At 36.1% G+C, this 14,050-nt stretch overlaps 2 protein-coding genes and 1 long non-coding RNA gene across 3 annotated transcripts in view; 2 read left to right on the top strand and 1 right to left on the bottom strand.

Moving 5' to 3' along the window:
• Nucleotides 1-251: 251 nt before the first annotated feature.
• LOC115999780 lies at nt 252-3,553 on the bottom strand. Its single transcript, XR_004094033.1, has 2 exons — nt 490-3,553; nt 252-382 (listed from the first exon to the last, which is right to left on the bottom strand). It is a non-coding gene; the product is annotated as an uncharacterized LOC115999780 (long non-coding RNA).
• A 3,405-nt stretch (nt 3,554-6,958) lies between these two features.
• Nucleotides 6,959-9,934, top strand: LOC115999888 (c-Myc-binding protein homolog). The gene is made up of 5 exons (XM_031239831.1): nt 6,959-7,244; nt 8,401-8,473; nt 8,573-8,621; nt 8,880-9,003; nt 9,547-9,934. The coding sequence occupies exons 1-5, from the start codon at nt 7,242-7,244 to the stop codon at nt 9,670-9,672; spliced, it is 375 nt and encodes a 124-aa protein (XP_031095691.1). The 5' UTR covers nt 6,959-7,241; the 3' UTR covers nt 9,673-9,934.
• Nucleotides 9,935-12,020: 2,086 nt separating this feature from the next.
• Nucleotides 12,021-14,050, top strand: part of LOC115998323 (AT-hook motif nuclear-localized protein 14-like) — a 5,205-nt gene continuing 3,175 nt past the window's right edge. The window contains exons 1-3 of the mRNA XM_031237862.1: nt 12,021-12,476; nt 13,087-13,139; nt 13,880-14,011. Of these exons, the coding sequence (XP_031093722.1) occupies nt 12,053-12,476; nt 13,087-13,139; nt 13,880-14,011 (609 nt within the window). The 5' untranslated portion in view covers nt 12,021-12,052. The remainder of the gene's footprint in view (nt 12,477-13,086; nt 13,140-13,879; nt 14,012-14,050) is intronic.

Below are 14,050 nucleotides of genomic sequence, written 5' to 3' on the forward strand. Positions count from 1 at the left end.
GTAATTTCCACCCAAAAATAAAAAATACAATTCTTGCAAAGTAGTTTCCCACCTAAAAAAAAAAAACCTTGCAAATAATTTCACACCGGGAAATTTGATCTGATACTGAAGTCTAAATTGTCTTCAAAAGTTTTTATGTGAAGACAATTGAATAGAATTATTTTTCCAGATTGATCTTCTTCTTCACAAAAAGATGTTGGACTCCAATCTGTTTGCACAAAAGTGTTAAAAGCCTCTTGAATCTTCCTTGACTTAGATCTTGTTACCGGGCCACTCGAGACTTTTAATGGATCATTTATTTGTTGCATTCCGGTCTCATCATCTTGTTTCCAGATAAGATGGTCTGTTCACTTCCCACTAGCTTCCTTAATGCTTGAAGTCTCTATAAGGAATTTGCAATATGGATTGTTGATCCAGTATCAATCCACCAAGTATTAGTGTTAACTTCAGACATATTAAATTCATAACATACAAATGAGGATAGATTACCTTCGTACTCAAGCTACTATTTGAACTTGATGCAATATTTCTTAAAGTGTCATTTCTTTTTACAAAAAAAAACACTTTCGCATCTTCTTTATGTCAACTTGAGGTTGGGTTTTATCTTTTCCCTTAGCCTTAGTAGTGGTACTTCGAGATTTTCCCTTTTCCTGAGGTATGGAAAGCATTGCACTTTCACTCATTTCCACTGTAAGTCTTTCCTCCTTTTCAACGCACATGGTCATTAAATCAATGATAGACAAATTTTCCATATGCGTGTTATAAGAGATTTTAAAAGGCTCATAATGATGTGGAAGCATGTTTAAAACATGATGTACCACAAAGGCATCTAGCAAAACTACCTCAAGTTTTTTCAGTTGGTTTGTTACATCCTGAAACTTCATGATGTACTCGCATATACCCTTAACAGTGTTTAAACGAAGGAAAGAAAATTTCATAATAAGGGTGCTTGTTAAAGACTTCATTGAGCTGGCATATTGAGCGTCAAGAGTTTCAAGTAAGGGTTTGACATCTTTACATGCATCAACAATACCACGAACTGAATCCGAAACATTAGACTTGATTAAAATTACAGTGAGCCGATTGGATCTCTCCCATCGCTCATATAGCGCAATTTCATCAGTTGTGCTTGAAGTTGTAGGGATTTGTGGTTTATTATTATTGACAGCATAATCCAACTCTTGCCACCCTAAATTCAAGATAATCCTTTCTTTCCAAACTTTATAGTTGTCACTACAGAGTTGGAGAATTTCATTGGTTAAATCAGCATGAGTAACGAGTTGAGATGCTAAGAAGACCAAAAGGTTCATGTTAGTTTTGAGGCACACATAGAATCGAATTGCATACATTACCAATGTAAATGATGCATAAGATAGACTCGAATGCCATAAAAATTACATGTGGGCTAAATTTTTACGCATAATGAATCCATCAAAACATAATGGTGGAAACGAAATGGGTACGATTTCAGTTTGATTTTCCACACATAACAACAAAACTACCAAACTATATTCCGATACATAATTGCCTGTGGGCTAAATTATGATCACAGCTAAATTTTTATGCATAATGAATCCATCAAAACATAATGGTGGAAACGGAATAGGTACGGTTTCAGTTTGATTTTCCACACATAACAACAAAACTACAAAACTATATTCCGATGCATAATTGCCCATAATTGCATGTGGGCTAAATTATGATCACAGCTCAGTATTTTATTCCAATTAATCATACAAACATAACAAAATTGTCTGTGGACTAAATTTTATTATATTGCATATAATTAATCGCAATTTATGTATAAACTTTATGTGATTTAGTGAGTCTTAATATACAATTTTAATTAAATTAAAGATGTTGTTGCTACTCCTTAATTAACTAAAATTGTATTATCATATCGACATAGGTTTATTTAAAGCTTAACAAACAAATTATACGGACATGTGATAAACAATTCCCAAGTATACTCCCAGAAAAGTTGGTCAAGACAAAGCTTCATTAAAAACCAACTCTTTAGACAGAGTAGTGTCGCAAGGGGACTAGTAGCAACAAAGCGTTTGAGCCAAGGCCATAAAACTAGTATTCCTCCCCAAGAAACTTTCCCTGGTTCATGCATTCTCACATTCAATGTACAATAGTTTGAAAGTTCTATATGAATGTAAATTCACCTATAGTTAAGGCTTTAAATAGGGTAAACTATCCTTTTAGGATTTTTAATGTGCCATTTGATTAGACACAACTGAAGAGCGTTAATATGCTTAATCTATCGTTAAAGGCACTAAATTCACCTAAAAGCCACTATACCATGCATAATAAGCATTTAATTCAGACCTAAAATGCTCTAAATTCATCCTTAGACATGCTTTTCTAAATGCATAATTATAACAGTCAATTAATTATTGCAGTAAATATACGTAGCATGCTCAAATTACGCATATTATCAACTTATATTCCATAATTAAATTGCAATACATAAACAATTTAATATGAGCACATATATTAAATTAAAATTCAACTAAACAAGCTCAAAATTAAGAAGCTCAAATTGAATTATAATTTAATAAAATTTCATTTGGAAGAATTAGTAAGGAGCTCAATTAAAAATTTGATGATAAAGGATAAGCCCAGAACCATTGAAAAATAAATAGGCCCATCTTGATCAATTAACTAAGCCCAAACTTTAAATTAAATGGATCCAAGATTCAAGAAGTCCAAATGCCATAAATAAATTCAAATTGGTCCATAAAATTTTAATAGTCCAGCTCATCTTTCCATCAGCTTCTTATTATTTGTTCAAACAAAAGCCAAAAACCTAATTGCCTTCTACAGTAAATCTGCGCAACCAGACAACAGAGAGATGAAAGTATGTCAAAGGTCGCCGTTCCATTTTCGCAGCCAGATTCTCCAACGATGTATCCACCACCGGAAACCCAGCCTCTTCGTCGGCTCCCTTCGCCGAAGATCCGTGACCGGATCCTCTCCCCAAGGCGCCGATGAGACTGCCAACGCAGCCACCACCTCTAGTTTCGCTACCGCTCCGCCATCATCTCCTCCACCGGTCACCGGTTTAAATTGGAGGCTAAAGCCGGCGAATAAATCCGATGTTTCTTTGTGGAATATTAAATTTATTTTGAAATTTGTTCATTTATATTTCAAATATAATTTATAACATATTCTAAACAAATATTTTTGGAGAGATTTGTATACATATATGAAATTAAAATATATATGCATTCATACTGTAAAAGCAATATATGTATAGCAGAATAAACAAATTCATATCTCAGGCATATACACATACAAACTTATTAACCAAGTAGTAAGAATAAATATGACTTATATATGATCTAACCTTGTTAGTTTGTGCTTGAACTGATGCAGAATAGTTTTTGCCCCCCACGGACTTAATGTGGTGTAGTGAGTTGTGTAGTGAGAGGGGAATCAGGGATTAGAGGACCCTTTATATAGCTGCATTCCATCAAATGCACTAATACAGAATTTCCTATTTTTTTTCCTGTTTGCACCACCTCCAGAAATAGGAAAATGACCTTTCAGATAAGATAACCTTTCAGAATAATGAATAAGATAATGACCTTTCATTTAATCTCACCTTTCACTTTTTCCATGTCTGATAGCTAAGAGCATCCTCACCAATGGTTATTGGTGGAGATAATGTCAGTTTAGTTCTTTTAACGAGGTTTTCTCCTCGGCAAAAGACAACAAGGAGGAAACCTGCCTAGGTTATCCATAGATGACCGGCTCAAACCCTTGACCGGCTCAAACCCAAGGGTTTGAGGATCAAACCTCCAACCTTTTGGTTGTAGGTAGACCACTCTTACCACTTTGGGTTTGAGGATCAAACCTCCAACCTTTTGGTTGTAGGTAGACCACTCTTACCACCTGGGCTTCTTTACGGACAATAATGTCAGCTTAGTGTCACATGGCATGGAGAGAGATGAAAAATGAGAAGAGAAAAAAGTGTCACATGGCATGGAGAGAGATGAAAAATGAGAAGAGAAAAAAAGGGAGAGAAGCTTCTGCAAAACAAGGGATAATGCAGACTAAGGTCCACTTACTGCGCCTGCGCCCAGTGGGGGGCGCATCAGGCCTGACAACCTCAGTTTTATATATATATATTTTTTAATTTGATTTGTTTTATTTTTTTTCCTCTCATTTTATTTTCTCTTTTCGCGAAAAAACCCATTAATAAGGATGCTCTAAGGTTGGAATAGAATGATTTCCATATCCATGTATCAAAAGCTTGGGGAAGGCTCCATTTATCTCTCTGTGGCTCTACATTTTTCCCTGCAAGGATTGCTGAGTTAGCAGAAGAGGGAAGTTGTCTATTTTTGCCCCAGATCCATAATGCTTGCTTAGAGCATCCTTATCAATGGAGTTTTTTCGCGGTAATTGAAGAGTTTTTGTAAGTGTGATTAGGAAAAAGAAAATGGGAGAAGATGAAAAAAAATAATAGAAATCTAATTTTAAAAAAAATATATGCAAATGTCAGGCGCGCCAGAGGTGTCTGACTGCACGCGCCCGTTGGGCGCATTTGTGCGTGCGACTGTATTTAATAACATGTGGGGCCCATTTTCTGAAAAAACTCAACACCTTGCAGGAGCTCCCTTCTCCTCTTTCTCCTCTTTCTCTCCTCCCTTCTCTTCTCCATGTGGCACTTTCCTCTGCAATAACCCACAAAAAAATTACTGATAATGGTGCCCTTAAGAGCATATTCTGCAACAAATGTCAATTTATCCTGCAGAAAAATGGACACATGTTTTTAACAAGCATTTAAGCAATAAACTAAATATGAAATCCTAAGTCTTGATACAAAGATCCAAGAATCAGTCTTGAATAATGCTCAGTATGTATCATAAAAGCAGGATTTGAAGTTGGAACACACCTTAATATGAAACTCCTTAAGATTCATTTTAACAAGTATACTATAAATATGCACATTATTACAATTCTTTGGAACAACTATGAGCTAACATGAAAACATGCATTTGGTTATAGGTCGATTGGCTGGTCACAAAGTACTAATGAGCCATTTCAATTAAGTAAAACACAGCATAACATTTGATGACTAACTGTGGGATTGGCAATCATCAAAGTGGTAAAACAATAGAAGAGGGTGCCAGTGTCAGTCTCACAGAAGAACTATGTGAACCAAAAATAGAGATATAACCACAGGCCACCAAGAGCTGGGAAACTTGCTTAATCAATACTAAACACCTGATGAAATATTAATATCAAAATTCCATAACAGCTACTTCACCCCAAGATAATGCATTTTCTTGAAATGATAAGTTTGAGCAAACTGCAGACATTTTACATGGTGTACAATGGCAACAATATGTAATGGAACTTTAAGCAAAGTTAAAAGGGTCCGTTTGAAAAGCAAGAAAATAACTTCTGGAAAATGAGTCATTTTTCGGAAAACTGTTTCATTCCCAATGTTTGGATGTATTATGGAAAACTGTCTTTGGTTCATTTTCTGGAAAACGGATAGAATTGTATAATTAAATATTGTAATTATTTTATTTAAAATATAAAAAATTATAATAATATTATTCATTAAAAAATAGAATTTATATATAAAAAACCAAAAAAAAATATAGCAAAGGTTTTCGGCGGTTTTCCCACCTCCTTGGTCCATGGTCATGGGTGATATGGCTTGATTTTGATCGAAAACATGCGGAATGGCTATTTTGGCGATTTTGGAAAATGACTTACGGAAAAAAATTTCCATAGGTCATTTTCCGGAAAAATGAACTGATTTTCCTTGGTCACATCTTTCGGACGTTGCCAAGCCTAAAATTCGAAAAACATTTTTCGGAAGCCATTTTACGAGTTACCAAACACACCCTGAAACGAGTAGCAGGGGCAAAAACAATGCAGGTCACCCAAAAAAAAAAAAAAAAGCATATGCTTACGAACAGCATTTAATACAGCATTTTAAAGGTTACCTGCATTCTGGTTGGACCGGACAGGTTGCGCTATAAATTGCATGGAAGCCCCTGAATTTGTTCGTCTTTTCCAAAAGACACTTGCATTTGAGGTTTGATTACTTCCCAACCCATAATATTAGCATTTGTAAATCAATGTCATTAGTTAACTCATTGATTACAACCTCCAATTCCTCCCAACTTAAGATAATGTAACATTTGCATCTATTTTTTTCCTTTTTTTTTTATTATATTATTGTATTATTGGGTGCATACTTTTTTTTTTTTGCAATAATATTTTTAAATTATTAGTTTGTTTAATAGTATTTTAAAAAATACATATAACAATCTCAATCAATCACTTATCTATACATGTATAAACATTTCATCATACCCTACCGCACTCAAATCACCCCCCACCTTCATGTGCTCTACTTATCTTGAACTATGTACATTTTATAGCCGGGTGGAGCCAAGCTCAAGTGGCTAGTACAGTTCAAAAAGATAATTGTAACTTCGCAATTATATTCCAACTAAATAATTAACATTTATATTTTGGCTAAAAAAAGGTGCATATATTTGGGTTAGATTGTTATACCCACGCAAAATTTTAATTAGAAAATATGTAATACGTAACATTTTAATTATTGTAATACTGTAATCCATCTTCGTTGGAAAAAATAATTAGAAGAGTTGAACTTGAAAGTAACTCATTTGTTGTATTTAAAAAATTAGTATGAAAAGACACATTAGATATCATTATTTGTATCTTGTTGAGCAGATTATTAGGGATCTAACTCGACATTGGTGATACATTTGATCAAATATATTATTATATATATCAATATAAGCAAGCACATCTTGTTTGTACGGATGCTCAATTGGTTATTGAGTGGCATTATTGAGTCATAGCCAAGCAACCATAAGTCCATAATATGATGGGACTCATTATGGAATCCTACGAAGGCATGAGTCGAGGGACATAAATAATTCAAATATTTAAAATTAAATTGAAAGTTGATTTACAGATTTGAAAGAAAATTCCTTTTATACCCTATACACAAGTGCAATAACTTTTTAAAAGGTAACATCCGAAAGTGCGAAATGTTGATTGCACCAAGGTGTTCGGCGTAATTTCCCAAAAGGAAAACCAGAGACCGGAGAGCGGAAGTCATCCCAAGATTCAGTCCGATCTGTTCCCTTTCCGGCAGCTTCCGGCGCACAACTGCTCGCCTGAACTACAATTTTCAGCATTGACTGGGATTTAAGAATTGTATGCTCTAGGAGAAAATGGTAAGCTATGTTTTATATATTTGATAATTTGTTTGAATTATGCTTGAAGATCTATAACTCCATAAGGGGCTTCATTTTTTTGGAACCCATTGTTAGCTGTACTGCCAAATTTTGCTGCATTAGGCAGTTAAATGAGTTGATTTACAGTTCAATCCTGCTGGCCATCCAGAGTGTGTGCATACACATACATAATTTAGATAATACGGAGTATAATTTGTATTGCCTGAAATGGGCATTCCAAACGTTATTGGAGCAAAAGGAAAATAGAATCAAGAAAATGTTGATGAAAGTTTGGGTCTTTCTCTTTCTGGGATGACCTCAGCCAAGTTGGGTTGACTTGTAACCAAAAGTTTACAAGTTCAACTCTCAACAGGCCGCCTATTGGTCTTTGTGGTTAGGGAAGTAAGCTATGAGCAACCTAGGCTGATTTCCGTTCTTATGTTCCTTTGTGTGCACACTCAAAAAAAGTTTGGGGCTTTCTAGTATTAAAAGTCTGTTAAAAATGCTGATAAATAAAATTTTGTCTCTGTGTAGTTAATGTGCATTGTGCACCAAAGGATCTGAGTTTTCTCTTGAAAGAATGTTGATGCTAACCTTTGTGGTGTTATTGTTATTTGCTTGGTTCTCTGTGTGAGTGAGTTGGGTTTGGTCCAATGTAGGTGGAATGAACTCTTGTGCTTAGGCCATGGCACTTCAGTATTCTGGAAATTTTTAACGGAACAAAGATGTTATGTGTGATGATTTTTAAGTAGCATGGTAGGAAATTCAGAGGAGAATATTAAAAGAGAAAGTTTGGGATTTATTGTCTAGTTATCTAATTAATGCGGGAAATTGGGAATGTTTAGCGTAATGAAATTTGTGTTGATTGGTGTAGGCTGTGTAGTATGTTAATGCTGAGAGAACATAAATATGAAGTCTGCAAAATATGGTGTTCCTTAAAGCTTATTAGTTTGCTTGGGAGCATTAAAAATTATTTGTGTCTAATATATGGTTCACATATCCCACATAATGCGAGTAAAACAAGTCAATAATGAATTCTGTCTGGTATATCTCTAACCAATGTTCTTTAACTGTCCGTCCTCTCATGTCCCAAAGCCGCCTCTTTTCTTGCTGATATTCCGCTCTCTGTTTTCGTCATCATTGTGTGGCTTGGCAGGAAAAGGAAGCAAAGAAAGAAGCGTTCAGAAAATATTTGGAGTCAAGTGGAGTCCTTGATTCTCTGACAAAAGGTCTATTATTATTTCATCAGAGAACAATTATTCTCTTCGATTCTCTTTTTTAAATGTTATCAATCTGATTTTTCGTCTCTTCTACCCACTTTATTTTAGTTCTTGTTGCACTGTATGAACAGAATGACAAGCCTTCTTCTGCAATTGAGTAAGTATGCCTTATAATTCAACATTCTAAATACAAAGTTTGTTCTCTATAGATCCCATAGTTTCTGATGCATTTGAAATCAAAGATTATGGAATAGTATTTTTGACGGGCCTAGAACACTAACTATTTTCAATACGAACAGAAATATCATCTCACTCTTAAGCATGCTTCATAAATAAATATTTGATGTATAAGCGCTCTCTATCATTTAGTTTTACCAGTCTATGCTGAATGCCTGCTTCCTGTTTTGTTTCACAGATTCGTCCAACAAAAATTGGGCGGCCCAGTAGTGTCTGATTATGAAAAGCTACAAGCTGAATTCTCAGATTTGCAAACTCGGTACAATGAACTTCTAACAGCACACCAGGAAAAATGTAGAGAGGTATAAACTTATTCCATTGTTTATCTTCCGTCATTCTTTAACATGGATGGTAAAGGAAATTTATGAGGATTCCATTGGGTTAAGATTTGAGAATCTCGAATCCTATCAAAGACAAGTTGCTATCCTAGTACCTAATTTCTTAACTGTTCTGTCTTTTATTTAACCCACGTATAGTCTATGAAGTCTTTGTTGACCAGTTATCCTTTTCCGGTCCATGTACTGATTTCTCTAACACCATTAAAAATCCACAAATTTACTTTCCATTGTTGTTTTGCTGTTCTTTATCTCCGAAGGAATGACAACCCGAAGCCACATTGAATAACTCTTTGATATTTCCCTTCACATCAGCCTAATCAATGATGCTTTTCTGGCTTTAACCATCTGTATTTTGTCCAAGTGCGATTGCTGTCTAGCACTCCTGCCCGTAACTTGAGACTTTTAGGCGTGGTTTGACAAGACAATTTCCCTTTTTAAAACTGTCTCAAGCCTTCCCGCACATTTTTGGTATCTAACCCTCCCTTCTCTTCTGTACTGTTAATGCAGTTAGAAGAACTAAAAAACTCAAGAGCTGAAGCATTCGCCAAGGAGACCAACGACCCCAAGGCGGAGGCTCCTAACGAAGGCGTTTCAAGCGTAGAAACATCTGGTAAAGAGTTGTCGATTGCATAGTGAACTCTTGAATTCTTCCTGGAGAATGGTTTCTGTATTCACACTGTAATGAGAGGCCTTGTAATGTGATACATACATCTCTGCAACTAGTGTAATCATTAATTCTTAGAGACCTATATGCTATATGCTGCTTTCCTGGTGATTGGCTTGTGTATCTTTTGAATGTATTTGCCAAATAAATACAGACAAATTATACAAATCTGAATTCCATTTAATAAGTGTTGTAAGCCATTGAATTCAATGCGGAAATGATTATTATTATTATTATTTTTTTAAGTAGTATGAATCTGTTACAATGTAGTATCTGTTCATACTTTCTCAATCTATTGAAGCGCAAAAGAATCAATATCAATAATATACAATTGTATACACCGAATTTTATGTCACTATACCACAAGGCCATTGATATTTTCTAATATTTGATGCACCGATAATATACAATTGTATACACCATCATGGTGCCATTGAATAACATATCATCATCTAAAATTAATGAAAAATTTATTTGGCTTCACTTTTTTACCTTTTTTTTTTTCCAATTCTTAGAGGGGATATGTTGCTTTTCGAGAACAACTAACGATATTGAATTGCATATCATTATATATAATTAATGACATTGAATTGTATATCTGCAATGGACTTAGGCAGTGACAGAATTTGGGGAAAGAATTTGAGGGATTTAGGGTTAGGGTTTGAGTAGCAAAGAAGAAGAAGGTGAGAAGGAAGAAATTCAGATTATCATTCAACATAAAAATCAAAGCGTTCGTCGATTCCCTTAAATACAAGATTATTCGCGCAAAATAAACGACATTCCCTTTTTCCCGGATCGCATCGAATTATAATTGGAATGCTGAAAACGACGTCGTCTGAAGTCCAAGCTTCAACTGATTTCAACTGCTATTGAAAGTTGAAACGACGTCGTTCGTAATACCCCTACCCCAACCTTGCCAGTGAGATTCACATATAGGAGGTTCATAATTTCATGCCTAGGAACATGGGAAATCACAAACTTCTCACACCTAAGGATCCATTGTCTAGGATGTGCATAATCAAATGCTGAGAATTCAATTTTGTACCTTGGGAAGAATGCATGAATGTGACCAGCATTCTGTCTCACTCCATCCAGACCTCCCCTCCTAGGAACCCAATTTACATTTACCCTTCGTGGGCGATCAAGTCCCCTAGGAGTCTCCAACTCTGGCTCCTCCTCGTTTGCAACCATAGGATTCGGCATGGGAGCCTTGTCTGGCCTTCCCTCTGGGCGCTCAGGAATGGTGCTAGGTTCCCCAGGAAATTGGCCCTGAACTGAAGATTGTCCTGGGGAATTGCCAAAGATTGGGGACACTGCACGATTTTGTCTCAACAGCTGCATCAGCTTATCTCTCAGGCTACCAAATTGAGTCGAGAGATTGGTAACCTGTGTCGTCAAGGAGGCAACCGACTCTTGGGTAGTCTGTGACTGGTTGTTGAGCTCGACCATGGTAGCTTCCAGCTTCCTCACGCGATCATCCATGTGTAGGGGTTGTGATACCATTTGCAATGGACTTAGGCACTGACAGAATTTGAGGGATTTAGGGTTTGAGTAGCAACGAAGAAGAAGGTGAGAAGGAAGAAATTCAGATGATCATTCAGCATAAAAATCAAAGCATTCGCCCATTCCCCTACTACAAGATTATTCGCGCAAAATAAACAACATTCCCTTTTTCCCGGGTCGCAGCGGATAACAACTGGAATGCTAAAAACGACGTCGTCTGAAGTCCAAGCTTCAACTGATTTCAACTGCTCTTGAAACAACATCGTTCGTAATAGTCCTTCAACGGCTTTTAACCACCTCCATCAAACGTCGTCGTTTTGCCTTTGGTCTTTCTTCCTTGTATCCAACTCTCCTTTCCGCCTCCTTTTGCCTTTGTCATGCAACCATCCAGGAATGTTACAAATATCATTATCTAAAATTATAATATTTTTATTTGACTTATATCGGATTAATTCATAGTACCGGGGTTTATTAATTTTAAAATATGTAAGGAATTTTGGAAAGTAAAAATAATTAGTAAAATATTTATAGAGAATCAAGAAATGAAATAGAATTGATAGAGAAAAAGAAAGTAGTAAATAAATTGATAAAAATGCATTCAAGAGCCCAGGAGTATATCTGATTCTTTGAATTTAGTATTTCAAACTAGAAAAGATGGGGAGAAATCCAATCTGACAGCTGTAGTCTTGCCACGTGGCACGACAGTCGTATCCAAGCCGCCGAAAAAGAAAAGCAGAACGGTAAAGCAATAAAAAGGGGCAAAATGAAAAAAGAATTTATAATTTTTGAAAATCGGAAAAAAAAATTAAAATTTTTTTTTTTCCCAAATCCAAAAATTCTACGCCCATGGAGCCGAATGAAAGCACTGGACTGAGCTCTTACTACCACCACCAAACAGTCCACCCGCCCACCGCTAACCCCAACGCCGCGGCGGCGGCGGCGGCTGTATCGGCCTCCAACGTCGTTCCGACGAATGGAATGTTGCCGAACGCCGGTAATAGCGGCGCCGCCGCAGCAGGCGGGGCCGCTTCTCACATGGTGTACCCCGGTTCGATGCCATCGGCCGTGTCGTCGCCGATGGATACCGTTAAGAGGAAGCGCGGAAGGCCTAGAAAGTACGGGACTCCAGAACAAGCGGCCGCCGCGAAGCGGATGTCTTCCGCTGCTTCCGCTTCTAATTCTCTGCCGAAGAAGAGGGATCAGGCGGCGCTGGGTGGCGGCGGAGGCGGCTCTTCATACTCTTTAAACAAATCTCAGTTTGCCGGGATTGGTAAATTCTCTCACAGTCTCTCGCATGCCGAGGCTAATCAACTTCTTAACCTAAAGTTATAGTTAAAACATTTATGCATTTTGTTTCCCTTTAGAAAGCCATAATTTATTTTATTTTGATTTTATTTTGTCTGGTGGAACTATAAGTTTTTGCTAATTCTTAATCACTTATATTGCCTACTTTCACTTGATTGATTTCTATGCATATGGGCTTCTATGCATGCAAGTGGTATATGGATGGAATATTTCTTGGAATTTGCAAATGTCTTCTATTTTTAATTCCCAAATGGAATTATGGAGCTACCCCTGTGTGGATGACAAGCTTTCTGGCCCTGCCTTCCCCTGTCATTACTTGGATAATGAAAATGGAATTTTTGAGAGAAAAGTTGCTCAATATGAGTGACATGCAGGGTATTTAAGCATTGGATTCCATGCTTATATTGCATGTATTTGCTATGTTGGAAAATTTGGCTTCAATAGTTCCATATATCAGATATCATCCATAAATTTTGGTTGAATTTATTTTCTCTTAATGAATGTATGATAAAAATGATTCCATATTCATGGCGATAAGGTTGTGCAATTACTGAAGATCTGACCTATTGGTGCAGGTGATGAGGGGCAAGGGTTTACACCTCACGTCATTAATGTGGTTGCTGGAGAGGTATGCTCCAAGACCTTCTTCATATCGCTTTGTGATATGCATAGTTTTATTCTATCTGTACACATCCATGGTTTATCTATATTTCCTGGACTTTGTATATGCTGTAATCTTTAGCTAAAAGTGTTTTTGGTTTTCTTTTAATGATTGGTTGAATCTTACTAATTTGTGGCTACTTGTGTATATGTTCTTAGTGCCCTGTGCCCATATTATTACATTTCTGAAGTTACGGAATAACTAATTAAGTAAAATAACAAATTTTACGCTAGAAAGCCTCATTTGCTTTGCCTTTGTCTCCTTTAAATGGTATAGTGAATTCTGATTTATTTTTCGCTGATGAGGTATGGTTCTGAATTGAAATTTGAATATTAAAGTAGTTTTGTTGTTTCTAATATCACAATTTGTTGCTGCAATTGTATGATTCCTTGAAAGGATGCTTCAATGTGACTATTTTTACATAGTATAAAATTATTTGTTTAGTTAACAAAAGATTTCAAATACTGAAAATTTGTTGGTGATCTAAAAGGAAAACATGCAAAAGTTGTCAAATTCTACATGGTCGTGTACTCATGTTACATACTTACATTAATACTAATTATTGTTGGTTAGCAGGGGATGCCCTGTTATAGAAAATTCCTATATTGTGATTGCATTTATATCCTTGATCCCTGTCTAAATTTTAAAGCAAAGATTGATCACTACTTTTTGTTGTTTCCTTTTGCTTTTTATGGTGCATATGATAGGATGTGAGCAACAAAATAATGACATTCATGCAACAAAGCAAGCGTGAAATATGCATTCTCTCAGCCTCTGGTGCAGTCTCCAGTGCATCTCTGCTCCAACCATCAACTTCTGGAGGCAGTGTTACATATGAGGTAGAAATTTTTTCCTCTTTTTTTTTTTTTTTTTTTTGG

This window comes from Ipomoea triloba, chromosome 12 (assembly GCF_003576645.1).
Source record: "Ipomoea triloba cultivar NCNSP0323 chromosome 12, ASM357664v1".
Lineage (NCBI taxonomy): Eukaryota > Viridiplantae > Streptophyta > Magnoliopsida > Solanales > Convolvulaceae > Ipomoea > Ipomoea triloba.

Coding starts and splice junctions, on each gene's coding strand:
- LOC115999888 (XM_031239831.1), top strand. Junction 8,474..8,572: donor CCTTGATTCTCTGACAAAAG/GTCTATTATTAT, acceptor ACTTTATTTTAG/TTCTTGTTGCACTGTATGAA. Junction 9,004..9,546: donor ACCAGGAAAAATGTAGAGAG/GTATAAACTTAT, acceptor CTGTTAATGCAG/TTAGAAGAACTAAAAAACTC.